The sequence below is a fragment of the Grammomys surdaster genome, unplaced genomic scaffold (assembly GCF_004785775.1).
Source record: "Grammomys surdaster isolate TR1022 unplaced genomic scaffold, NIH_TR_1.0 186, whole genome shotgun sequence".
Taxonomy (NCBI): domain Eukaryota; kingdom Metazoa; phylum Chordata; class Mammalia; order Rodentia; family Muridae; genus Grammomys; species Grammomys surdaster.
In genome coordinates, this window is record NW_021604631.1 from 4,098,488 (window position 1) to 4,126,056 (window position 27,569).

Sequence of the window (27,569 nt, forward strand, 5' to 3'; positions counted from 1 at the left end):
ATATATATACACACACACACACACACACACACATATATATGGGATAACCATTTCTGACATTGTGTTTGGAAGGGAGATAACAAACAGTTAACTGTGACGTGGAAATAATTAGCCCCAGAGCCAAAGTCAGGCATACAAATAAGAAACTCCGGATCAAGAGCTCAAAACACCAAATCAGTGGTTTATAACTGTATCCAAAATGTAAATGTATAAAATGATGGTCACAACCACACTGGTTAAATATCAGCATCATCTCGTCAACTATACCGTGTGGGGACAGCTAAGGTCAACACTAAATAGAGTCACTGGAAACTTAGTCATGTAGTTCTGAATTTCTGAGCTGATAGGGCCCATATGGAAAATTAACGACATGGTCTCAAGTCTCTTTCTGGAAGCAGAGAGAAGAAGCCTTGTTAATTTGTGGGACAGGGCAGCTGACATCCTACAAAGGCCTCTCATTCTGTTCCTAAGGGACTTTAGGAGAATGGCTGGAACCATCAGATGCTAAGAAAGCATGCTTCTCTCCACTGAACACTGTGACCCTGGGATTTGAGCCATGTAATGGGCACACCAATTTGTGGTTCTGAGTCAATCTGCACAAAGTTTATTTTCAGATGATCTCACACATTTCTATCCCTGGCTCTGTTCAGTTCCAATTAACTTGATGCATGCAGAAGAAATGTCCAATCTTGTTGAGAAGTAAACTCTGACTCAAGTTTTATTTACTGTGAGAGGAGAAATTCTGGCTGGAAATTTAGGCAGTAGTTCATGCCAAAGGAACCCAAGATCAGCATTCACTTATATTCTACTAATTTGCATTCTTAAGAAAGAAGCATCTAGTCTTATCTTCCTAGGTGGTAAGGAAGTCAGATCAAAACACGTAGAGAGTGGGCTAGGGAGATGGTTGAGTGGGTAAAAATGCCTGTCTTCAATCATGAATTCCATCCCTTGAATGTCCATGAGGTAAGGAAAGAACTGATTCTTGCAAGTTGTTCTCTGACCTTCATACGCTCAGCATGACATATATGTCAACTCTACCCTCCTACCCACAAGTAAATAAATCTAATTTGAACATCTAAAAACACAGAGAAAATCTTGGGGACTACTTCTCAAGTTGAACCCTAGGATACACAAAAATTCTAGATATATCTACTTTATCCAGTTGATAAAAGGAGATGAAAAGACGAAAGGATTCTGTTATGTGTTACATATATTATTTCAAGCATATTCTGATAGCCAGCATGGCATTTATAGACATAAAGTATCCCACTCAAATCAGCTCCATGACTTTTGGAATCCCAGGGAAAACTCATGTCTGAGTCTCCTTCCAAGAAGGAAGTGGCTTTACTCAAGATTTCCTGTCCCCCCAATTCTAGGAGCCTATTCAGTATGTAGTGACCCTGGCCTCCTATAAAGTAAGTCTATAGACTGTTTCGTATCCAAAGGTCACTGTGGGAGTCCTCTGACACTATTTCATTACAGTTTAGCTTCTTATTTTGCCCAATATGTAGTCCTTGCCCTGTGCATCTATGGCTTCCTCTTGAGAATATGCCATTAGCCCAGGTAACCTCCTGTATGTAAAACTCAGTCTCAGACTGCAAATCTCAGGAAACCCAGCCTACAAACAAAAATGGTGACCCCCAACTTTCTTGAACAGCACATTTCTATATATGTACAGATGTGATCAGAAAGAAGCAGAGTATGTGCTACAAACTGCACGGCAAAGGGGCAAGAAAGAGAAATGTTTTTAAAAATCCTTTCTCTGCAGGTGACTCTGTATGAGACAATGCTTCATTGTTCCTGTGGTCATGTAAATGTCCAATATAAGTAGCAGCTCCCAGTAAAGTAGGAAGAACAAAACAAATAAATATTGTGTGCACCATTATTTATTATTCAATATGTTGGCAACAAAGCTCTAGTGGCTATTGTATAACTTGCATAGTTACAAGACAAATGAAAAAGTAATCATTTCACACCAGGGTCTTGGAAGGAAGCTTCTGGAGAGAAACCATCTACACTTAAGTTCACATTCAATAGCTGTCAATCTGGTGTGGTTGTTTGAATGAGAATGGCTCCCATAGAATCATGTATTTGAATGTTTAATCCCCATTTGGTGGAATTGTTTGGGAAGGATTAGGAGGTGTGACCCTGTTGAAGGAGGTGTGTCACTAGAGGTGAGCTTTGAGGTTTCAAAGGCCCACATCATTCCCACTTAGCTCTTTCTCTGCCTCATGGTTTTAACCTTTCCATGTGAGCTCTCACCTACCGCTCCAGTGTTTCCCTTCAGCTCTATTAATGGAATGCTCTACTCCTCACAAGTGTCCCCTCCACTGTCAGAGTCTCGTTGTGTGTTTCTCTTATGTCCAGTCTTGAAACCTGATGGTCAGCCATGTTACAAACAATACTGACAACTCCACACCCTCCCCCATTCTATTACAGGCCCTTTCCTACAAATCCACACTCACATTCTACCCCTCTCTACCTAACTGAGTGACAGCCACATAGATTTTGCTGTTCATTAAATATACCAAGAACACTTATACCACTGGGCCTTTCTGCTTCTAATTTCTTCTACCTGGGCATACTCTTCCCTCAGGCATCTATATCCCCTCTTTGTTTTAGGTGCTCTGCTGAAATGCCAGCTTCTCAGAAAATCTCCTCATGGCTGACTATCTTGAGAAAAGGAGCTCCCAGTCACCACCCTGCTTTCCTTTCCTTTATAGTACACTCTGCTGAGCTATATTATTTATTCCCCATCTGTAATGGTGAGCACCTTTAGTAACTCCACCATTGCTTGATATAGTGCTGAAAGGATGAAAAGCAGTCAATAAATGTAAGTTGAATGCATGAATGGGTGATTTATTTGGAGCTGAAGATATAAAACTTGGTTGGGCTGTTTTCAACAAACCAGAGGACAGTAAATTAAGAGAACATCAGTTGAATGTGAAAGGGACTTTGGAATGCTTCGGGAACACTTAACATGGAAATCTTATTCTATAAAATACATTTTATATGACAAAATCAAAACCACAGTATGGAAGACACAGAAAGCACAGTAATTAGATGAGTATTCAGAATGCCGGCCTCCTTCACAATTCCCTTATGGTTTCTACACATTACTTGCTTTCTATATGGGATAAGGTTAAGGATCCTACCTGACATACAGGGAAGATGGGAAAGTCAAACCCCATGATATGTGTGGAAAAGTACCGACATCTCCTAGCTCAAAATAATGGTACAATATAACTTAAACTACTAGAATGCATACTAATATTTCATTTTAAACTTCAATGGTAATGTACAGTTCAATATAATGTACAGTCACAGATACAGGAAATCGAGCACAGAATTCTGGGAAAATGTCAATTTGTAACGAGGAAATAAACACTTGGGAAAGGATGGCTCACGGCTCATGGAGGACAAGCTAGAGCCATTTAGCTCCCTGACAGGTTTCAAATTGAAATGCCTTCCTCTATCAAATGAGTGCTAATCTCTACTGAACAACCCTATTGTCAACTTGCTAAATGAGGGGGAAATTAAATTTTAGATAATGCAGTTGATAGAAAGAAACGTATCTTTTAGAAAAAGATCATTATTTATGTGATGCTTGATAGAAAAGCAGGTACTCTGCATTTCCATATCTTACCCAGTCCTTAAAATAGGCAGAATACAAAAGGCAATTCCAAGAATATTTCTATTTTGTTTTGTTCCATTTTTCAAACAACATTTGCTTACAATAAGAACTTAATATAAATACGTTTGAGATGGGAGGGTAGGGCAGAAAGCAAAAATCTTAAAAGCCCTGAAGAAGACCTTATAAAATTAACATGGGGGGAAAAAGTTGGGAAAGGAAAACCAGAAAATGACTCAGCTGAAGGACTTGAGCCAGCTGATGCACACTGCTGCTCCACTATGTTCATTATGCTCATTAGAATGTTAAAATACATGGCCTTGGTTGAAACTCAAGATGCTATTGAGATATGAAATACATGAAGTCGTATGTATACACATAGAGAGGACACCATGAAAAGCCAGTGCTACAAAGCTAAGCCAGAAAGGCTTTTCTGTTGGCATAGTGAGCCAATGAAGAGTTAAACTCTTCTCTGCTCCAGCCTGCTTCCCAGCTCCCAGTGCTGTACCACCTGCTAACAGACTGACTCTGCTTTGGCCACAGTGATGTAGTTCTTCTGCTCAGTCACTTGCTCTGGGACACAAGAACACAGAACCTCTCTGATATGCCTTCTGACCCTGCAAAGCTGCTATCATATTGAGTGGCTTATACTGTACTGTGGGATGCCCTGGTCTCATATGTCAATGCCTAGTCTCTGTCAATGCCCAGCAACGGTGTGTAGCTGTTGAAAGCATAAATGTATGATGATTGACTTGCTCTACCAGTTTTGCATACTGATTTCAGTCAAAGTCAAACATGGCAAGTTAGAACAACGAATACCCCAGGGATTTATCTTTTCCCCTTTTAAATGTACCTTAGACTTAGTGACTCCCATCTCTGATTTGACTTAAGGTCATGGGATGCTTTACTTACTCCATGAGATGCTTGGTTACTCCATGAGATGGGCAACCAAGAACTTGAGACTAGACAGCCCAAAGACCTAGAGTACAAGCAAATACTACTATTCTAAGATAGATAGATAGATAGATAGATAGATAGATAGATAGATAGATAGATAGATAGACAGATATAAATTAAAATAGGGCAAGAAAATGACTAATGACATTCTACTATCCTCACAGATCAATGCCTTACTCTGCCACCATCAAAGAAGCTTCTTCCTGCAGCAGATGGGAACAAATACTCATACACGCAATCAGACATTACTCAGATTATGAGAAACCTTGGAACATTCAGCTCTAAATGTGATATCCTCACCAACCAACATTCTCCCCTCAGGGCTCAGAAACCCTATGACAGAGGAGGCAGAGACTGTCAGACTGGAGTGGATAGAGGATACCGTGAAAACCAAGGCTGCTGTATAGATACAATACAAGCTCCTATGAATATACAGGGAATAGAGACTGGGGCAGCCTGCACAGGTCTGCACAGGTCTGCACCAGGCTCTCTGCATATATATTACAGCATCCGGTTTCATGGCTTTTTATGGGATTCCTGAGTGCTCAAGTGAGTGGGTCTCTGTTTCTTGTGCCTTCTCTTGGGTTCTTTTCCATCTTCTTGTTTGTCTTGACAGATTCTGCCGTGTTAATCTTTCTTTTATCGTATTCCATCATAGTATTACTCCTTAGAAGCATGTCTGTTTTCTAATGAGAGATAGAAAGGGTGTAGATCTGGATGGGAGGGGAGAGGAACTGAGAGGAGTGCAGGGAGACTGCAAACAGTGTATATTACATGAGAAAAAATATTTTCAATAAAGGGGGAAAAATTAAAGAAAACAATAGTAGCGGTGGCAAATGTCACCAAATCAAATACTGTGACTTGGATATGAAGCCCCTCACCACAAAGGCTACTGTCCTGAGGCTTGCCCCCCCCAATTGTCGGTGCTACCGGAGGCAGGTGTATCATGAAGCTCTGTCTCTGTACCCATTAGTCATCCAATGAATTCATACCTGAATAGATGTGATTGAAAGAAAGTCTTTGTTGGCATGTCTTTGATAAGTATATTTTGTCTCTGGATCCTTCTCACCTCTGGCTTTCTGGTTTCCACAACATAAGTGTCTCTGATCCAGCTCACTCTCTCTGACACAGTGCGCTGCCTGAGCACAAGTTCAGAGGTAGTGAATAGGTCAGCCAACTACAGACTGGGCACTCTTAACCCAGGAGCCAAGTAAATCCTCTTAGCCTAAGATTTTTCCTTGGTTATTTTGTCTCAAGGTTTAGCAACCAAAGCTAATCAAGCTACCAGGGTGATATCATCAGGGATGTCATGTAGTTATCCGATGAATCCTAAGGTAATGGTCCAGCCTTTAAAAATTGTTAGCTGGAACATAAATTATCAAAATATGGAAATTCTTCAGAAAATTAAATTATAATTACTGTGTAACCCAGACATACCACCTCTGAGCATGCTTACCTGATGAAGTCTAGGTTGACACACACTCTCTCTCTCTCTCTTTCTCTCTCTCCCTCTCTCTCTCTCTCTCTCTCTCTCACACACACACACACACACACACACACACACACACATTTCCTCCAAAAAAGAAAAGATAATGGGTCAGGAAAGGTACTTCCCTTCTGTCTTTCCATCACTCATAATTGTGATCAAAATGAGAAAATCAACACAGAAAGCCAGATTACAGGATATTCTATCAGACCTCAGACTGGTCTCATCAAGTTCATTGGGGGCATGTCTAAGAAATTTTAAGAGTACAGAAGACACTGAGTAGATGTGCCAGATTCAGGAAATGTGGTGCCCTAGGCTGGACCATGAAATAGAAAGTCCAAGGGTTTAGTTAATAATGATAAAGCACTGGTCTCTGAGAAATATATTGTGGCACTTAGTGTACAGTTGAGACTGCCTGTCTTGTTTCTGAAACTTTATGAATCTCAATCCACTCTGGAATAAAAAATTCACAAGGTTTGCAAGAGAGCTGATAGACTTGAAAAGTACTGAATTGATAACGTAACCCAGGCCCAAGAGAACAAATACCCACCTGCCCCCTCTCATACAAGGATGCTAACTTCTCTTTTTTATGTACGCACATTTGTGTGGAAATGAGAATAGAGGTGTGTGAGGGGGTAAGAGGTTTTGAGGAACAGGATATGGGGAGGGCAACAGCACACATACCCTGTGGATTTGGGAAGCTGAGTGCTGGGGATGGAAGGGTACAGCCATAGAGTGGGAGAGGTGGGATGAAGAACAGAGGTGGGTGACAGAGAGAGTCAATCAAAATGAAGTTGTATGGAAGCCTCCTAATTTAAGTGGTAGTTTAAAAGTACAGGAACAAAATGTTAAATTTCAGAGAGGGGTGTCAGCGGATGCATCTAGGAGACTGAACTCAGAGCAGTGGAAGAGAAATTGTAATTATCTGGTCAGATAATCACATGTGAGCATGGTGCTCGCATGCTTCATGGGTTTAAGCATCTAATCATCCCAGCACAGCATCGTGCAGGAAGGTGTAATAGAAGAAACTTGAGTGAGCACAGTTCTGCTTTCCTCCCACTGTCTTGTCATGATACGTCTGCCCCCAAATCCAAGGGGTCCTGTTCTCAGAATTCAAATATCAAAACCTTTCTAACCCACAGTAGTTAAGTGATTCCCCGAAGAGGAAAAAGCTCGCATCATTTGACTCCCCAGAATGGTCTTCTGAAATGTGAAGGTGTACAGATGTTTTTCTTATCGTCACTCTGTGTCAAACTCATTATACTAATTATCTATATAGTGTTTGCACTATATTTGACACCACATTGACTAATGATCTAAAGCATATGGGAAAGAGATGCCCAGGCCTTGTGAAAATAGAAGTTAAAGTATCGCTCTATGGGTTTTAGTGGGGAATGCAAGGGATCCTGAAACCAAATACATCAGTGACCTCCAGGCTGTTCTTCAAGGGGAAAAGTGAATTGGATGGTGGTGGGCTGTATAGTTTGTCTGAGGTCAGACTATCTCCTGAACCTGGTTCACAGACCTTCAGACTCATAGGTAATGTGATGACAGGCAGTGAAGCTTTTTAACATAGCAGCTTCACCTCATGGCGCCCACATTTGCAGATCTGCACAGCACGGTATATGCCCGGTTCAGCATCAGGGGTTTTATATACAAGATTACATTTAACCCTCCCTCCCCCCGCACTCTACAAGGCTTCAATTATATTCTCATTTTAGAGATGAGAGATCTGATCATCAGGAAAATTAAATTACTTTGCCAAGGTTGCAACTGAGATTCAAACACAAACATTCCTGGCAGTCTCCCCTAACTCGCTTACCAAGAAAATTCCATTAGTGCAGATGCCTAAATGCTCTAATTAGACTGTGGGCCTGATATCATTAGTCTGAACCAATATTCTGAGGAAGCATGCATGATACATTATAGGCATACATTATAGGCATCCACAAGCATCCATTACCCTGAAATGATGCATATACAAGCTTCTTAATAGTGCATTATTAAGAACAACAGATATCACCCCCTCCTGCCTTTGTTTTCATGGGATCCAAACTGACTTCACTTGTTTGTATTTTAGACTCTGGTGAATTATCACAGCAATTCGAGATCCCTGAGTTTCTTCCTCCAGGGCTATGGTAATCACTTCTGCCTCTCCTGAAGATCTGACTATCTGAAATCTCAGATTCATCCCTATATGATTCTAGGATAAGCTATGAGCCATGCTGACCAGGAGACAAAATGTAATGCTTGGCCAGTGGGAAAACTGTAACTATATATAAACCAAGGTTATAAAACGAAGCTGCACATGTGTTGCTAGAACTGATGTCAAGGAGTGTGGAGAGTTAGAATGTTACAGGTTCAGAGACAAACTTAACTGGTTATCTTAGACTTTCTAATGGACAATCTTCTACTATCCCCTCATATGTGACTTAAGATCCTGGTGAGGGGACTCTAAGCTGATCTATGGGACTCCGTGGGACAACTCCACTAAAACCCACTTTTACTCTCCAATGTCTTTCCCACCGCCTCTCCTCACTTACCTTAAATATCAAAAACTACACCCTTCTGTGTCCCTGTTCTGTTCTTCTATTAACTCTTCTATTAACGTCATCCCTTCTTCTTAATAAATTCAATTCAAAATTCATTCTAAAACTCCTCTTGGGCCTCCTGACTCATACCTCTAAATATTCCTTAAATAAAAATTTTGATTCTTGTATCTGCAGTCCCTCTGTAGTCTGCCCGATAACTTAGATTGACTCAGCCTATTATGTAATACATTGCATGGACTTACGTGGACAATGACTTCCTGATACTGAATCCTAATACCAGCCTCTGCTGCAGACACACACCTGGCAGCGCCCTATAAGATAAACAGTGTCTGGATACTGTGTTCCAGCTCAGCTCAAAAGCCAGGGACTCAGATTTGATATCCATTACACACACACACACACACACACACACACACACACACACATATACACAGCTTCCCACATCTCCTCCTTCTCTTTCCTATCCTATAAAATCATGCCTGTATCCAATCCCTCTGTCTGCCCCTCCCCACTCCTGTGTGTGTGTGTGTGTGTGTGTGTGTGTGTGTGTGTATGTGTGTGTGTGTACTTGCAAATGTTAAGAATGTTAGAATGTCTGCCACTTTAAGATACTGGTCCCTCTAAGATATCACATCTGTGGCCTGCAGAAATCAGGCACACTGGATTACCAGGGAGCCCTGAGTTGAAGATGGCAGCAGGACTTTATTGGCCAGCAAACAGCCAAGGTTGTAATCTAATATGAACAGCCATCCAGACACATGCGTAGGCAACAATTATATAGCAATGGCAAACAGTCCATGGTGCCTGGATAAATCACTCGGTTCTGTTATCATCAAGAGCTATTATTTTAAATAGTATTACCACTGCTCAGCTAAGACCCTGTTACCAATAAATGAATGCTTCCAGGTGGACTCAGTTTGTTTGTTTTTCTGGAATGCAGATGAGGGAACATTTTCTGGGACCCTTTTTATCTAGGTGTGTTTTGGGAAGTTCATTTAGTAATCAACTCCTGAGATAATGTGTGTTTTGGCGTGCATATCACATATGAACTTGAACTGCCCTTCAATTTGAGCTCTGTCAGCCATTCTGTGGATCTGTAGTCAGTGGCGTGGTAGACTTTTTGCAAGGCAAAAAAGAGCAAGGGTCAGTAAATCCTTAGCCTCAAAAGCTAAGCTTCCCTGTGCACCCAGTTTCCAGGCATCACCGCCATTTGTTAAAAGCAGAATGGCTGACTTAGCAGCTTTTCCTCCCAATTGATTTTCCTTTCAAACTCAGATCTTTAATATAATTCCTTTCTGTTCCCCTCTAAGAGTTCACTCATCCCCTTGGCTTCGAGAGATACCGCTGAATTTATCTGTCCTGTGCTTGTGCCAAGTCACTGTTCCCAATTTAAAGAAGTTTGCTTGGATAGAAGTTTTATTATTTAAGATAGGATGAGTCAAGAAAGCCCTTGCCAGGAAATGTCATCTTCCTGGAAAAACTCAAATCACAATTACCTCCAGCAACAATAGAGAGATAGAGGCTCAGAGGAGATAAAACAGATAATTGAACGTTACAGATAAGCCTCAAAACTCCTGTCAGCCAAAATCTTCAGATGTATCCTACACCCAGCCAAGTTCTCCAGAGTGGATGATAAGCTGTAAAACATGACTTGAGATGCATTATCTTTTATTGGTTTTTTAATAATTGGAAGCTATTAGTGTTTTTAATAATCGGAAGCTATTAGTTTGGAATCGTGAAACAGGAGGCATGGAACACTGCTCTTTTTGAGAAGTTTCAGAAAGTCAATTTAGTTCAGCTGTAGCTATACCTCCTCATACATGTCCGTGGTCATCTGTCAGAGGGTTAAATTGGACTTTTAACTAATCTGCCACTTATACCCTCATTTATATTAGAAAACATAATTCATAATGGATTCTTAACAAAATGAAGAAATGCAGAGATTCAGAAAATGACTTCTATCCTTCGGTTCATACTTCCCTGTCAAAGAAAAGGAGAGACAGGGACAGAGCAGGAGCCTTATGGGAAACTTAAGGTACTGATGTCTGTGGAAGAAGATGCTCACTGAGGCAAACAGCAGATGAGTGAGTCAATAAAGGAGTCTCCTCACAGAACTTCTCAGAGGCTCAGTGAACAACCTACCAGGAAAGACACCTTGCTCACTGCCATCTGCAGATCCCAGAAGCCCCCACACCCAACTGAAAGATCGTCAATGGGTTGAGGATTTCCATCTGATAAAGGCTGTGCCAGTTCAGTCTTACGTAAGCAGAGTTTGGAAGCCAGGAAGCTCTGCTGCCCTCCCTCCCCAGCAACATTTTCCCTAATTTTAACCACTGGCCTCTTCTACAGTTCAGGTCCACAGTGGACCAACTGATACTGGGCTTGATGGAGCTTTGGTTTTACTAAGTCCCTTCTTTCTAGTGACACTCATGTCTGTTTTCTTGAGTATTTGGTCTTCCCTTACCCTATTTTATTTCATCTGACTATTGGTTCACATAAGTAAGAGGTATCTTAACCCATAACCTTAACACATGTAGCACCTACAATAACAGTTTATTATATATGCTGCCCAATAATGTCTAAACATCAATTGTGGTGTAGAAACTGATCTAAAGTAGTGATCAGAATACAAACAATGTCCAAGAAGTACTGTTTGGTGACATGAATTAACAATTAGCTGTGCATTCGAGGATATACAAGGAAGATAAACACCGACATAATTTATAGGTTGACTCAAACTACAGCTTCAGAAACAGTACTCCCTTATAACAGAATCAATAAATCACCCATCATCCCTACACTCCAGGATCATGGTCCTTGGTGTGACATCCTACAGTAGTTTAGGAGCTGAAGAGACAAGGAGGCCCTTCCTGAGAACTCTGCTGATGATCCAGAGCATGCTGGAACCATTTAACAGAGCAAGCTCCACTAAGAAATTTGTGGAGGTTCCCAAGTTTCTCGATGTTTGTGTGTCAACCTTCTGCAGATCTCATTTTAGATAAAGCTGAGACTACTGAGGTGCGTAAACCAAGAGCACACATGTCAGGACACCCAGCTTCGCAATCTCCTTCACCGTTCCCATTTCCTTTGGTTCATAGAGATCATCACCAGGAGCTCCTGATCGTCACCAAGAGCATGTCCCTCTTCCTTTCTCCAGCTGCATTTCTGGACAGGAGGACCAATGACTACACATCAAAATATGGAGGAACCGAGACCAGAGAGACTCACCAGGTGCCTCTCGGGCACTGGTAACTTACAAGCTTCCCGGAGTTTCTCTTTGTCATAGTGGAGTCCTTCATAGTCTTGTAAACTGATTTTGTTCACGCGGATCCTCAGGCGATCTGGGACAGACTGGGGACTGCAAGACAAGAACCAAGTGGTCAGATATAGTGATGGAATGGAACTGGAAAGCGAGTAGGGGTCCTGGAGAGACTAGGAACGATCACGTCTCCTGTGGGTTAAAAGAAAAGGTTTGTTTACAAACCAGAAATGCACAAAAATTATCTGAGGAGTCCTTTTCTAGAAACCTAATGTAACTGCAATTAAGGTAAGAACAAAGGACTAGGGGGGAGAAAAGGCTCTGGGAAACATCCCTAGTAATATTTGCTATTAATTTGCCAAAAATTCAAATAAGATCATGTGTTTTGTTGTATAATAAATTAGACACACAAGTAATGAAAAATAATGAGAACATGTTAGTGCTACAAAATAGTAGTAAATATGTCTATAATAGTCAATGCTGAAAAAATGTTTTTAAAAGTACAAACTAGGCATCTAGAATACACAAAACCAAGGTTGAGATTTCTCATCCTGTTGAGGAGTCTTTGAAAGCACAGTGAAGGGATGGTATAACTGAAGCTGCCTGTGAGATGTCTTGAAAGGCAGCTCATAAGTCATGCTGAAAGAACTCATTTAGGCTGGCCCAGGACGTGCTTTAATTAGTTAATTAGGAAGCACCAAATTCACTGCGGCATCTCATTCACCTGCCTAGATTCTGTGCATGTGTCTTAAGTCACATCTTCAAGTGGTTTGATCCTAGGCCTGAGTTGAATGAAAACAAACTTAACTTTTATCCCCTCCTCTGTGGATCCATATATTCCTTTTGGTCCATGAGAATTACTTTAGTTTCATTGGTTGAAAGAACTTTCTCAAACACAAGAATGCTGCTTATTTGTTTTAATCATAAATGGTAACAAACATTGCCAATAAGAGAAAGGGAGAAAGTTAAAGTATTTCAGTGTAAGTACATAAGTATACAAATTCTAAGGAGGCTAGCAGGTTGACATACACAAGGTTCACTGTATGAAAAAGACGCCAATACAAAACCACACAGAGGCTAATCCAGAGCAAGCCCTGGGGACCATGTGATGGCTGGATGGTCCATCACTCAAAGTACGGACCATTGGGTGGATAATCTACTGACATTGTGCTGGTTATGGTAAAGGCACGGGGGAATAAACCTGACATGAGTATGTTAGTCATAATAAGAAGAGATCTAGTTTGATGGAATAGCTACAGATTAGTAGGCCAGACCTCAAGTTTCACATGCCTACAAGCATCATTTCATCAACAGATAAAAACTGTGGTTTCAAAATATATGATTTTAAGGTCATATAGCTCTATAGGGCAGAGGTAGTTCCCCACTCATCATTCTGACCTTACTATTATATAATACTCCTCTGAGACGCTGAGACCATGAGAGTACAGATAAATAATACCAAGAGTCCTCATCTAAGATAGCAAAGCCATTACATGGTTTAGCTGGGTCAGCTGATCTCTCCCTGGTGTTGAGCAGGTTTTCTGTATCACTAAATGATTTCCGTGAGGTTCATTAAGTGAACTGCAACATATTCTAGCAAGAAAACATGAGACAGGAATTGTGAATGGATGCACAGATCCATATTGACTGAAAGGGAAATCTGACCACAACATACTTTAAAGTATAAAGATAATGGAAAACTACATATGGCCTTAATTCCCGCACTTAACTTGTAGGACTTAGAAGTCTGTGGATGTTTAAGACATGTCTGCACATTCTATGATGACAGGCAGGGGTGGAGTGGGTTCTGGGTGAACCTTCTTTAGAGAGATGGTGGATCAAACACCACTGAGCTCTGGTTTTCTTTGGTAGTATAGAGGCAACAGGACTAGACACCTCGTTAGAAAAGCAGTTGCCAATTCTAGACAGAACATAGAGAACTGTTGGCCAGTCCTTCCTTCCACTTCCGTGGGTAACACCCAGCCCAGCCCCATCAGAGTCTACTCCCTGTCTGCCCACATTTATCTCCCAACTTCACATTTTGCCCACTGATTCAACCCCACCCAATGCTGCCTCTGGAAAGACTAAGCTCCAAATTTTCATGAAGCCCTCTACGGTCGTACTATACAATCAATTCTGTGAAGAGAGTTTTGTAGATCCCAAATGAACTGGCATACTATTTCATTTCTTATCCAGGACAATCAGCTAAGCGACAACTGTGTCACTGAGCAGCATTGGATTCTCTTATCCATCCACCTTCTTATTGCTGTTAGCTCCCACCTTCTTACAACTACTTACAACAGACATCAAGAAGAGCTTGCTTAAGTCAAGCCTTCTAGCTAAGCGATCATGTGTACAGCTTCTTAGTAAATGGATGACTTAAAAACCTTAAAAAAATTGTTGGCTTAACTGAAACCCATTAATAATTTTTAAGGCACCAGACCATGGACAAAGTAATGGAAATTCCCTTCCAATCATTCTTGACCCTTGCCTAAGCAGTAGGTGTGAAACAGGGGGCAACAAGTCCAACTGTTGAGAAAAGCTGGACTCCAAAGCAGACTGACTGGATCTGAATCAAAGTTCTTCCACCTCCTAGCTCATCTGTGATTTAGTCTCCTCATCTGTAAGATGGTGACAACAGGACCAACCTCATAGGAACAGCATAGGAACCAATCAGTGCACGTGATACACTTTGAAAAGGTCCCTGGAATATTCTAAGTGTCAGAGAGGCAGTAGCTTTGAGTAGAGTCTCTTGCAAACATTCACTGTCTATAATTGTAATCCACTGTGATAATTGCCCTGATTGTTTCTCCCCTAAACAAGGTCCTGCCCAACAATAGCATCTGCTACTACTAGACACTAGAAGATTTAGAACTGATACGGGAATCTCCCTAGCCATTTCTAATTAGGGTCTTAGGGGGACACTGTCTTTCTCAGATGATGACATGACATTCCACACTCATGAATATTCTCCAACTTGGTATTTCACAAAGCCAGCTAACAGCAAAGGACTGGACAGCTAAAAACATAGGCGACAAAAAAAGTGCATTGAAATTAAGTGAAAGCCAAGCAATTCAATTTTATCCCTGTGTCACATTATATTAGTGTCCCATTACTGGCTGACTGAGGTGGAGGACAGCAAAGCTGTTCCCTGGAGTCTGGGGAATAGCCTGGCCATTAGTTTTCTAAAATTACATTTTGCCAAGGAAGTTAGTAGAGCATAGAAGAGGCTCCTAACTTGAGTATAAAAAAATCTGCCTCCATACCAACATCTACAGGCAACCCATACTGACTTAGGCATTGTATCAAGAGTTCTAAACTTAGCTTCCAGAGGGCACTTGAGTTTCCTACAAGAGAGCCAGAAATCTGTGAATTGCCCTTTCTTAGAGATGAGGACTGCAACCTGTCCTTTTCTCACTAATTTCTTCTGCAACCTTATACAGAGTCAAAAGTCACCATATAATCACCTCTCTTAGCTATACACCACAGAGCTGTTGCCTGGTGAGGTGGGAAGGGAAGGGACCATCATCCATTGCAACAATTCCCTGAATATTCGTTGCCATTCTCTTACTACTTTCTGTTCCTTCATAGATGCTGCTGGTGATCCCCCACCTCTCTCTCTCGTGTGTGTGTGTGTGTGTGTGTGTGTGTGTGTGTGTGCACGTGCGCATGCATTCGTGAATTAAACTAAAGGGAGACAACATTCAGAGATATATATCTATGAAATCAGTTGACCGAGAATACAATTATAGATAGTGAAAGTTTGCAAGAAACTTTACTCAAAGATGTTAAGTATATAAATCTTAAGTCATGTTGCAGACAGAAACCTTAAAGTTATATAATTATTCTACATGCTATACCTGGTGAATCTCCTGTCTTCATTAACATTTCTCAGATGGTTCATTTCAAGGTGCACTCGCTTGGAAAACTCATTATACAAGTCAATCGATTTTTATTCAGAATCACAAAGAAGATTGGTTTGCTTTGCCAAGGATTGTTTTACAATCACAACTGTGTCTCTTTCCACCTGCAGGCTTGATTTAATAATAAAAATGAAACCCTCTAAATTCTTTCAAGACATGTCAATACAAGGTTCTACTTAAGCCAAATCTAGGTACAATAAAGTGTGTTTCTAACTAATCTTTTTTGTTTTGAGATAGGATTTCTCTTTGTAGTCCTGGCTGTCTGGAACTCGCCTTGCTGATTAGGCTGGCCTTGAACTTAGAGAACCACCTGCCTCTGCCTCCTGAGTGCTGGGGCTAAAGGTGTGTACCACCATGCCCGGCTCTCTAACTATTCTTTAATAAAAGTTATTCAATTTGTTCTTATGTCATGATGAGCCCATAATTAAAATATTAATTATTAGCATAAAATCACAACAGGGATGAGTCACTTCCTCCTTGCAATTCCAGCACCTAGAGTGCCACCTTTCCCGCATTTCCAGTATTTATGGGTCACCCTGGACCACCATGGCCATGGGGCCTCAGGAAAGGTTGGCACTTTCACATTACTGCTTTCCACTCTGACATGGCTGCCCATTTCTGTGTTCTGTTTGAGCAGTAGATCAGGAGGCAAATCCACGCAGGGTTATGGCTTCCCCGCCTATCACTGTATCTCTAGTGGGATAGAGAGATGAAAAGAGATAGGTAGATAGATAGATAGATAGATAGATAGATAGATAGATAGATAGATAGAACCTAAATATAAAAACTTCCGAGAAGGCTTCTACAATAAAACAAATTGAGTCATGGTTTCTGAGCAGAGACTTAAAATGGAATTCTGACACCTGCTAACTCATTACAAAACATTCATCTTCAGTTATCTTCTGCTGGAGATGTGAAAAATGCCTCAGGATTCTAAAATTGTGAGGAAGTTTTTGAACTCGGTAAGAATAATCCAAAACTTACATTAACAGTGGCCATCATGTGATCCTACCACCAGACCCATGTTGCTGTTGAATCCTCCACAGCTTGCCCATGTTTCTGTATGGGGATGTAATACTTAGTTTTATGTCAACCCAACACAAGCTAAAGTCATGAAAGAGGAGAGAACCTCAGTTAAGAAAATACTCCCATAAGATGGGGCTGTAGGCAAGTCTATGGAACAATTTTTTAATTAGTAATAGGTGTGAGAGGGCTCAGCCCATTGTAGGTGGGGCCCCCATTGGGCTGCTGGTGGTCCTGAGTTCTATAAAAAAAAGCATCTGTTCCACACTCAAACCAAACCACCACATCTGCACCACACCAAACCACTACATTGACACCACCCCAAACTACCACATCTGTACCACACTAAACCACCACATCTGTACCACACTAAACCACCACATCTGTACCATACTAAACCCCCAAACCCCAATATCTACACCATCCCCAAGCTAGAGCTACATTTACTTTTGATGCTATAGAACATCTGGCTGTCAAACTAGAGCTTCCCCTCCACAGGTTCATGGCTATGTCTTATCTCTACTTCGCCCTCCTGCTTCATTTCCACAGGCTAATCCCACTCTCACTTCTCACCCTAACTCACATTTTGGCAGCATTTCATACTGGTTCATTCTGCTCCCAGAAGCTCTTTTCCCCTTGGACTTCTGTTGAAATCTGTCTTCTGACTTCCCACCCGAGCTTCGGGGAAGTTCTCCTTTTTCTCTGGTGCCCCTCCTCTTCTAAACATCTTTCTAATATGCCTGCTTCTCTGATATTTACACCTCCAATAGACCAAAACACTACTGTCACCCCAAACCTAGAGGAGCTCCCTGTAGCTAAAATCCCCATCCTATGACACATTATGTTTCAAATGGAAACATAATCAGGACACGAGGATTTTGCTTCCTCCCACTGTTAAATCATGAGCACTTTGGGAGCCAGAATGCCACCAACCTACAGCTAGCCTATCTCCCACAATATATGATAAGCTTTGAACATGCTAACAGCCATTAAACAAATGGAGAAGAATCTCTATCTGTGATCAGATACCATCTACAAATACTCATGGGTGTGGATTCTCCTGATCCTTCTATTTGCTAAGCTGACAACCTTTGAGGAAATACTGTCTCTATGTGCCCCCTAACATAGCCATATCATGTTCCATGATAGAAGAGCAAAGCACTGTGGAAATGCCATGATGAGGCAAACACACCACAAATGAAGACAGGCGGGATATCAGTGTAGAGGAAAATGTGTGTTCTTTGTATTAAAAGTTCTGCCAATGCGAATTGCTGGGATGAAATCCGGTTGAGAACAACACATTATATACTTGCACGCTCAAGGTACACTACACAGTGAAAATGTCCTTCTGTAACCCAATACCAATGAATATACACCAATGAAAATTAAAATCAAAACTTTGTAATAAGCACAATAAAAAATAGCAATAATAACAGTTGGAACTGAGGCAAGTGCAGAATTAAGTCCCTTTGCTCCCAACTTATCAGGTCAAAGTCATTTTAATCTTAAGAAGCAAATCCATGGAACAGAGGACTCCTAGTTACTAAAACAATGTCTTACGATTCTAATATAAAATGCTGGCTTGAGGTGCTTTCAGGACTGTAGCCTGCAAGAGCAGGGAGAGTTCCTTTGTTGTTCTGACTGAGAGGAGAACCATGGGAATAAGCTCCTGGGATGGAGGCAAGGAGACATAATGGAATAATATGAGTCATATGCCATCAGGATGACGGTCGCTCTCCTGTGCTCAGAAAGACAGACACTTCCTAAGTCAGGATTCAATGTCTATTTAGCAAACAAAGATCCCACACTTATTTGCTGTCTAAAAAGCTTCCATTAGGTTTAAAGTCCCAGAATATTTTATTATCCTGTTAAATCATATTCACAACTGACAAATTGAGTTGCCTTTGTTAGAGAGAAGTATGGGGGGGTTGCTATGATTTGAGTAGTTTAAAAAAAATGTCATTTCACAGAAGAAAACGTGTGGCCTTTCACATGTAACAGGATGAGTGCTGGGATTAAGCTTCCAAATGCGGGCATGTATGTTCCTTTCCAACTTCTCAAGGTCCACAGGTGAACTGAACAGTGTTATTTGAATGAATGTACCCAGAAAATCAGGCAAAATAAATTGCCATCATTCTGTTGCAACCCTTGTTTCATAAACAGACCAACAAGAGAAAAGATTAAGAATTAAGGTCTGTTTGTTTATGACTAAAAATACTCCATCAAAACAATAAAGGCAATAACCAAAAAAACACAAAGCAATAATAGAGCCAAAACCAATACAACTACTGCAATGTGTGATTCCTCCAGAGGATTGTAGTGTGGCTATGATGTAAGTAGAGGTCAGTTAAGGGCATTGACTTTGGAAGGGATCACAGACTCCAGGCTCCTTGGCCCTTCATGTTTGGTGGAGACCTCTCATTCACTCTCACATGACAACTGCCACTGCCGTCTGCATGAGGTAATGCAGTCAAGATAAGCCCTTACTGATCCTGTGCCATGCTGTTTAAACAGTTAACCTCTAAAGCTCTGAGCTAAAGAAATTAAAATGTCTTCTCCTGATAAAGGTACCCTGGCTTGAGCATTATGCTATAGCAAGAGTGATTTATATAGCTATCCTCTAAGCCCACTAAGCCAGGAAAGACTGCACTATCAAAGACTACCATGCACGAGACACTGAAAAATCCTGCATTAGACTTGCTTTTCTGGGAAACAGACATGGTCAGGAGAATAGTCGCTACATTATTCTAGATGAGGAAAATAAAAGTCAGCAATGGTCAGATGTGACCACAAATCTTCACTGTTAGTCTGACTGGGTTCAGAATCACCTAAGAGTTATATAGCATCTAGGTGTGTCTGAGAAGGTGATTTCAGACAGATCTGAGAAAGTAAGATCTATCCTGAACTGGATGGAACCACCCCATAGGCTAGGACCAAGTCTCAATAGAAGGTGGAGAAGGAGGAAGCCGGATGACTACTGGGACTCTCCTTCTTGATCTCAATCTGCCCAGAGGTGAGCAAACAGCCCCACACCCCTCCAGCCACATCTTGGCAGGTGTTCTAGGCACCATGCCTTACCCACAACTATGAGTAACTATGCCTTCGTCTCTGAACCAGAGTAAGCACATCCTCTGATAGGTTGTTTCCTGTGAGGCATTTGCCCAAAGCAGTGCAAAAAGTAACTAATAAAACTGACAAGATTAAGTTAAAAACTGCATAGGAAGCATTTATCTTAAAGGCCTCAACAGTACACATAAATACTCTACGTATGCTCAGAATTTATTTCTTTTATTATTGTGTTTATATGCATGATGCATTTCTGGGCATGTATGTGAAAGTTAGAGGCAAACTCAGGTCATCAGACATGCATGGCAGGGAGTGCCTGTAGCCACTGGACCACCTCACTGGCCCACAAAATATTTTATAAACATATTTATAACCTTTAAAAGTAATATAGCCATCAAAGAAACTTCTAGACATTTACTGTATCTTGACTGGCTGGGAATGGATGTTTTCTCTTCTTTGTGCCGATTTATTTATTTCTCAAGACTGACAATTGCGTGGGTCTTGACTGTTCAGTGCAGATGTACCAACCAGCCTTTTCTCCTCATGCCTTCTACAGCATATGCTCTTTTCATTTCTTATGGGTGTTGTTTCAGGGTGTTAGGACAGACCAGGAAAACTCATTTGAGTTGGTCTAACTGGACTCAAACTCTCTCACGAATGAAATGTCCTTTGTGGTTCATCACCACATCAGTAATGTAACAGAAATAAATAAATAAATAAATAAATAAATAAATAAATAAATAAATAACCAAGCCCTCAAAAACCAACTGGTATTGATACGTTCTTTTTGTTATCTAGCTCAGGTACTATTACAGTCCTGGAGCCAAGGATGAAACGTATCTCTTTTGTTCTTGAATGCAGAAAACACAAAACATCCTAAACAGTTCTTTCCTTGGTAGAGAATCCATCTATAAATAAATCTGTTGTCCATGGAGATGATCAGAACAAACCCTTCCTTTCCTGTTTACAGTCTGAAGCCCTTTCCTGGTTATTTTATTACCACAATGTCTTAGGAGTTCAGATCTGAACTAAATTTAACGTGCCTCTTGTCCAGCCACTTTATTTTTTATAGAGAAGGAATTTGGAGACACGCCAACAACCTCACTCTGAACCCATGTAATGAATTCTGAAAATCTACTTCTGTAAAGGGGCATTTTCCTTCACTTCCTTTATACTCTTTAATAAAAATTATCTTCAAGAATTAAATGATGAATGCAAATGCTAGACACAAAGCTCATTCTGCAACCTTCTAGTGACACACCAGCACACACATACAGGCACACATGCATACATGCATGTGTGTGCATGCACAGAGAGAGAGAGAGAGAGAGAGAGAGAGAGAGAGAGAGAGAGAGAAATAGCTAAAATCTAGGTCCAACATATTAAGTACGATGCTGCTTAGAAGCCAAGTTGCCCCTCAACCCCCAACTGATACATAAAGCCATTCCCTAGTATCTCAGAATATGACTTGGAATATGCAAAGAATTGGTATTTTGTGAGGAAATAAGTAAAAATAAGATCATTCTGGAAGAAGCGAACACATCAGACCATTTTCCTTAGAGGAAAAAGGAATCAGGTAGACACACGTGTTAGACTCAATGAGAGCAACTGGAGAAGATGCCATCTCCACGTATAGGAGACAGGGTTCAGAGGTCAACCCTGGCCTCACCTTTGTCTAGCCTGCCAAACTATGGGAAAACACACTTCTGTGGCTTCTCTGCTCAGTCTGTGTTGCTCTGTTAAGGAAGCCCAAACAAATTCATAGGGATGTCAGCTCAAACACAGTGAGGGACAACTTATCTGGTTTAATCTCACAGTTAGAATTAGTGTGTGTGTGTGTGTGTGTATGTGTGTGTGTAGTGACAAAGTAAAAAAAAATTCACTTTTCCAAATTTCAAAATGTCCCCCAAATCCCTATCCTGCTGTGGCTATTCAGGCCCCAGTTTCAACTTCTCCTGAAATAAGCCATGAAACCATGACTTTGTATTTATTGAAATTTTTTAAGGTCTGAGTTGTATATGTTTGTTTTTCCTTTTTTACAATAGAGGAGAATCAAATCCAGGCTCCTGTAAATGCTAGGTCTATACTCTCTCAATGAGCTACATCTCCAAGTCCTAAATTATTTTTATAGTTTAAAAATTACATTAGTTAGGGCCAGTAACATGGCTCTGTAAGGTCACTTGCTGTGTGTGAAGCCTGACCACCTGGCTCTGTCCCTGGAACCCATGTTGTGAAAGGAAAAAAAAAGAAAACCATCTCCCACAATGCCTTTTGACTTGTGTGATTGTACAAATGCACAATAACCCTCAAAATAAATAGGTAATGCAAAAAAAATACTAAATAATTTCACTACAAAATACACATTAAAGTATTCTCATGCCTTTCTACCCAATAAACACTCTTAGAGCACGTGTGATTCAGAAACCTTTTCAAGGACTCTCTCTTATCCCAAAGATGACTTTGACAATGGCCCCATAGGCCCCATACACCCAAGCCAGCAAATCCAGCCCCAAATAGTCACCTTAGTCTTGAAATGAACTCTCACTATGTAAAAAGTGCTGAGTCCTAAAATTGTCCATCCACCTACATAGATATGAATAATTCATCTGTAAATATAAATGCTAAAAGCAATGTGATATAATTTTTAAAATCTGGGGACTCCTTAATGCCTTGGGCCTTTACATAAGTGTACTGGACCCTGAACCCTGTACTGACCTCTGCAATAGGAGACCACAGAAGCCATCCTTCAGTACGGATGGAAGCATGAGCTTTCCTGGTGAGCCTGGTGCTGACCCTCACTGCAGGGGGAAGCATGGGTATCTTTGTAAACATTTTCTTATACCAGCACTTGAGATCTGCAGCTCCAAAGAATCAAAAAGTCTAAAATGGGTGAAACTGAATTCTTAACAACTCACATCTGCAGTTTGCTTCAAAAGCGTACCCGATACACTCTGATTGAAATACATAACTCCTACACATTCACACGCTGCAAATGACCAGAGTTCATATTGATGATGAATTTATCTGAAGTACTATAGGGGAGAGTCTTAAGTCCTATCCTCAAAGCAGATAGGCCTGTGTTTTAATCCTAACTTTACTGACTTACAGTATGTTAGAAAGCAAATTTCCTACCATTACTCTCGGTCTTCTCATCTACGACAGAAGCATAAGAGTAATTGTTACCCAATGCTGTTATTAAGGTGCCAAGCTGGTCACAGTATTAAGATGTTTGGCACAGTCTAAGTACATATCACCTCTCTGACCAAGTGTAAACATCCATGTGGGTTCTTGCAGGCAGCACGGTAAGGCCTAAGTGTTCCAAGGTAGTACAGAATGTAGGCTCCTTCTCAGTCCCCAGAACCAAAAGTATCCTGCAGTTCCATGACTAATCTTGTGGATGTCTCCTCTTGGGGCAAATTTTAATGAGATTTAAAGTCATGCCTTGGATTTACCAGAACAGAACTTTGGGGCTGATGGGAATGCCAAGAATTGACTGCATTTTAATTTTTTTCTTAAAACAAAATGCAAAAGGATAATGAATCAATGGTGTGTGATATAGTGACAAAGGCGGAGTTATCAAGATATTTACATCAGAAGCCTGGAGTGTCAGGTTAGCAGGGAGACCTGTGCTGTATTTACCTATGCTGTCATGACACCTCCTTGAGAGGAATGAAGCTGAGACAGGGAAGGAGCTCAAGAGGAAATCTACATTACATAAAGACCAAAGAAGCCCTTTATTTGGGTTGCAGCCTGAGCATTAGTTTGGAAGCAGCTTGGGACAGAGCCAGAGCCATTCTTATGTGCTTTGCCCTCGTAATTTTCCATTTAGCATATCTGCCATATGAACAAGCAGGGAAGAATGGCAGAGGAAGAAAAGAGGAAGGGTGGCTGTGGGTCTACTGGGATGAATAACGAGAAACAGTGGGCAGCAACATGAGAGGACTAGTCAGATAACACACAAAATGTCAGAATATCAGGAGAAATGGGAAAGAAAAGTTGGGAACAGGCAAAGCCTGGCAGACTCTTAAAGGACAAATAGCTTTGCTTTCTAAAGGATGTAAAACTAACCCAGTGTCACTGTCTGACACAGAGTTCCAGGTTCTTTCAGTTCTATAAACAGAGCAGTTCTCACCTGATCTTTTAAAATAGAAACCTTTAGGGTCCTTCAACTTCTGTAGAAGTGATATAGGCTCACTAAAATGATAAGAAAATTATTTGCAATCCTACTGTTCTCAGGTAATTGTACAAGAATGTAATAAAAGGAATAGTTGTGAACAAACAACCTAAACACATTTGGGGTACCTAGACCTTTTAATGTCCTCAAAACTTTTTTTTTGGAGCCAGAAAGCATAATACAAATTTTTAAATTCATGAATCTGAATCTGGACATTTTCCTGTCCAGATTCTAGAAGCTAAGCTGGCCTGTGAGTACATTTCCATCAAGAGCTTGGTCTGTGGAATAGAGAAAAGAAAAGGTATTCTGTAGCATGCATATCGTCCAATTACAAGTCTTATTTTCTAATTACAGGGTCAGGATCACATAAGCAAGAGAGGCAGATGTTGTATAATATACAGCGCAGAGTTAAGGAAATGTCGGGAAGTTTTAATGTGGCTAGAGAAGACAATTACAATATTTCCTAATGAGCTGCAGAGACTAGCTTCCTTCTGCCCTCAGAGGCATGCAGACATTAAACCGCAGACTTCAATCATGAAGACTGAAGGTTCTCGGTTCTTCGTCTGTACTTTTTCAGCCATGGAACTCTTAAATCCAGCCCCAAATAAAATCTGCAAAATGGCACAGTGACTATATTTCCTCCTCCCGCCTTCAAACTCTTTCACTTTCGCAAAGAAAATCAATTTACTTTTATCCTTTAGCAAGAAGCCTTCATTTATCAAAATCAATTTTGCAAAGCTGAATCACAATCAGCCTGTGGTCAAATATGACAAGTTACACTGTCCTTCCAATATGTGTACTTTCCCTCAGGCAGCACACAAACCCACACAAGTTAGCACCAGGCAGATCCTGTTTGTGTCTAAATTATAACTTTGGGTGGTGTATTATATTTAACATATGTCAGTGGCAGGTAGGATGCCCTGGTGTCTGCAGAGACACTTCGCTGCCTTGAGCTGGGGCATGTACTGAATCTGGGTGTAAAGAAAGACATGGTGTGAGGGACCTGCGACATGCTCCAGGCCTGGTACAGTGGCCCAGGTATCTTACAGAAGGAAGCCTTTCCACCTTTTTTCTCTCTAACTAAATAAATCAATAAAGCAGCCCTAAGGGAACTTTCAAAGGCAAAAACTAGCAACAAACTGGTGAAGAAGGCCAGAATGCAGGCCATCTTTCGCTGCTGGTGTGCTCCCTCACTGTCCCTTCCCACAGACCATAGCTAGACTCCAGCAGCATCCAATCTGAAAGTGGGCGCGCCAGGTGCAGGCAGGGAGAGAGCTGGAGAAAGCGCAGGCTCTGGCTCGAGTTCAGAAGAGTGACATCTCGGAATGCTGACTCACTGAGAAAACTAAATCTTATTTCTCTTTTAATGTGCCCTCCCTTCATCCACTCACACTTCAGATTTGGGCCATTTTGCTGCACTGGTAGCCACCATGGTAAAGGTCCTGTGGCAACTAAGAATACTGACATCAAGAAAATGATCTTCCTATTCTCAGGAACTTCGATGCCCAGAGGGACGATCAACTTTCTTTGCTTCTCTTTCTTTCACAGAAGGAAACATGCATCACAGGGAAGTGACTGAAGCTTGAATTTGCTGGTAAGAGAGGGATGACTTCCAAGAGGAAAGGGTTGAGAAAGCATCTTCACGAAAGTTTCTGTGTGGCAAGCAAGGGTCTCTCTCCAGGCTGCATCTATGTGAATGCCAGAGGACAGACCCTACCCAAGTCCTATACTAAAGACACAGAATGGCCATGCTGCTCAATGGAAGAACACCAAGAATCATTTTTAAACAAGGTAGTAATCACAGCTACAACCTTGAGGACAGTCGGAACTTGTGGCTTGAACCGCATTATGTCAAACGCTGACAAGGGGGAAAAGCGGAATTCTTTACAGAACCAGAACTAGAATAAACAAAATGAGCCCAATATGAGCAGAAGGGAGGAAGTAACAAAGGGCAAAGTTCAACTATACTTCAAACAGAAAACCAGGCAGGAAAGCCAATGTAACCAACTGACAATTTGGGGGATTAGGGATACAATAACTCTGCCAAAACTGACAAAAAACTTCAAAAGACACACTGAATTACAAATATCAGGAATAAAAGAGAACTGTACCTACAGACTCCACAGAAATAGAAGAGATAAGGAAATTCCTTTCACAATTCCATACATATTAATTGCCAACAAAGAAGAAATGGACAGACTCTTTGAAAATATCAAACAACTATAAAAAAAAATTCACCAAGGTAAAGATAAATAACCTGAATAGTCCTAGAAATTTTAAAATAATTTTATTTACCGCTCAAGGGGTTATTTATTATTCATATTTTCTGTGAATTACTATTTGACTGCATGCATGTATGCATACCATGTGCTTGCCATGTGCCCAGGGAGGTCAGAGGAGACTGCTGGGTCCTCTGGAATTAGAGTCACAGGCAGTTGTGAACCCAGGCCATCTGGAAGAGGATTGTGTGCTCCCAACTGTTGACTCTCTCCCTCGGCTCCTTTGATCTACATGTAAAGGTTGAAAGAAAAAATTCTAATGCCCAAATGGTTTCACTCACTGGCAAATTCTAACAAACAAATGTCAGAGTCTTTTGAAAAAAAAAACAAAAACAAAAAACAAAAACAAAACAAACAAACAAAACAAAAACAAAACAAAAAAAAGGACAAACCTTGATAGATAACACTTCAACCGAAGAAATTTAGGACTGGGCTTGGAGAGATGCCTCACCAGTTCAGAAGATTTTCTGCTTTCCAGAGAACCTGGGATAGAGTCCTAGTACCCACATGGCTGCTCACAACCACCTGTAATTCCAATTTTGGAGTATAGGGCACCCCCCTCTGGCCTCAACTGGCAACAGGAATGCATGTGGTACACAGACATGCACGCAAACAAACACCCACACATAAAATAAACAAATAAAGGATAACAAACAATTAAACCTAACAGTGAAAGAAGCAAGGTTTCCTAAAACCAAACAGCAAAGCAAATGACCACTCTCATTCAATATCATACTAGATATTGAAAAAGATACACAATGTAAAAGAAATATAGACGTACAGATTGGAATAAAATAAGCCAAGCTTTTTTTTTTTTCTTTTTTTTTTTTTTTTTGACTGTATACTTCTCACCATTTATTGAATGTTAACTTCTTTTTTTTTTCTCAAATTGTAATTAATTCACACAGGGGTTATAAACACAGAAAGGCAGGATGATGTGGGGAAGGGAATGACACTGGAGTGTGGGTGTTCAGGGGGAATACAGATATCTTCAGAACCGGGTATCGGCTAGGTGAAGGTTCAGGGGACAATTCACTATGACTCTGCCTATGACTCGCTTGTCCTTATCTAAGTTGGTATTGTCTGCCAAGGCTACCTATTTATAAGGTCTATGACTACTCAGGCTTATAAATTTCCACAAAAGCTGCCTGTTGACATTAGCTTATAGCCATCTGTTTCAATGTTTTTCCACTGAGACCCAAGACTTGTTGTTAGTATA

At 40.9% G+C, this 27,569-nt stretch overlaps 1 protein-coding gene across 4 annotated transcripts in view; it reads right to left on the bottom strand.

The window, feature by feature from the left end:
* Window positions 1-27,569, bottom strand: part of Dgki (diacylglycerol kinase iota) — a 429,274-nt gene that overhangs the window by 107,638 nt on the left and 294,067 nt on the right. For 2 of the 4 annotated variants that reach the window (XM_028768388.1, XM_028768389.1), the window contains 2 exons: window positions 11,884-11,984; window positions 3,881-3,902 (listed from right to left, as the gene is read on the bottom strand). In XM_028768388.1, coding sequence (XP_028624221.1) covers window positions 3,881-3,902; window positions 11,884-11,984 — 123 coding nt within the window. The remainder of the gene's footprint in view (window positions 1-3,880; window positions 3,903-11,883; window positions 11,985-27,569) is intronic. The other 2 variants (XM_028768387.1, XM_028768386.1) reach the window with 1 other exon arrangement.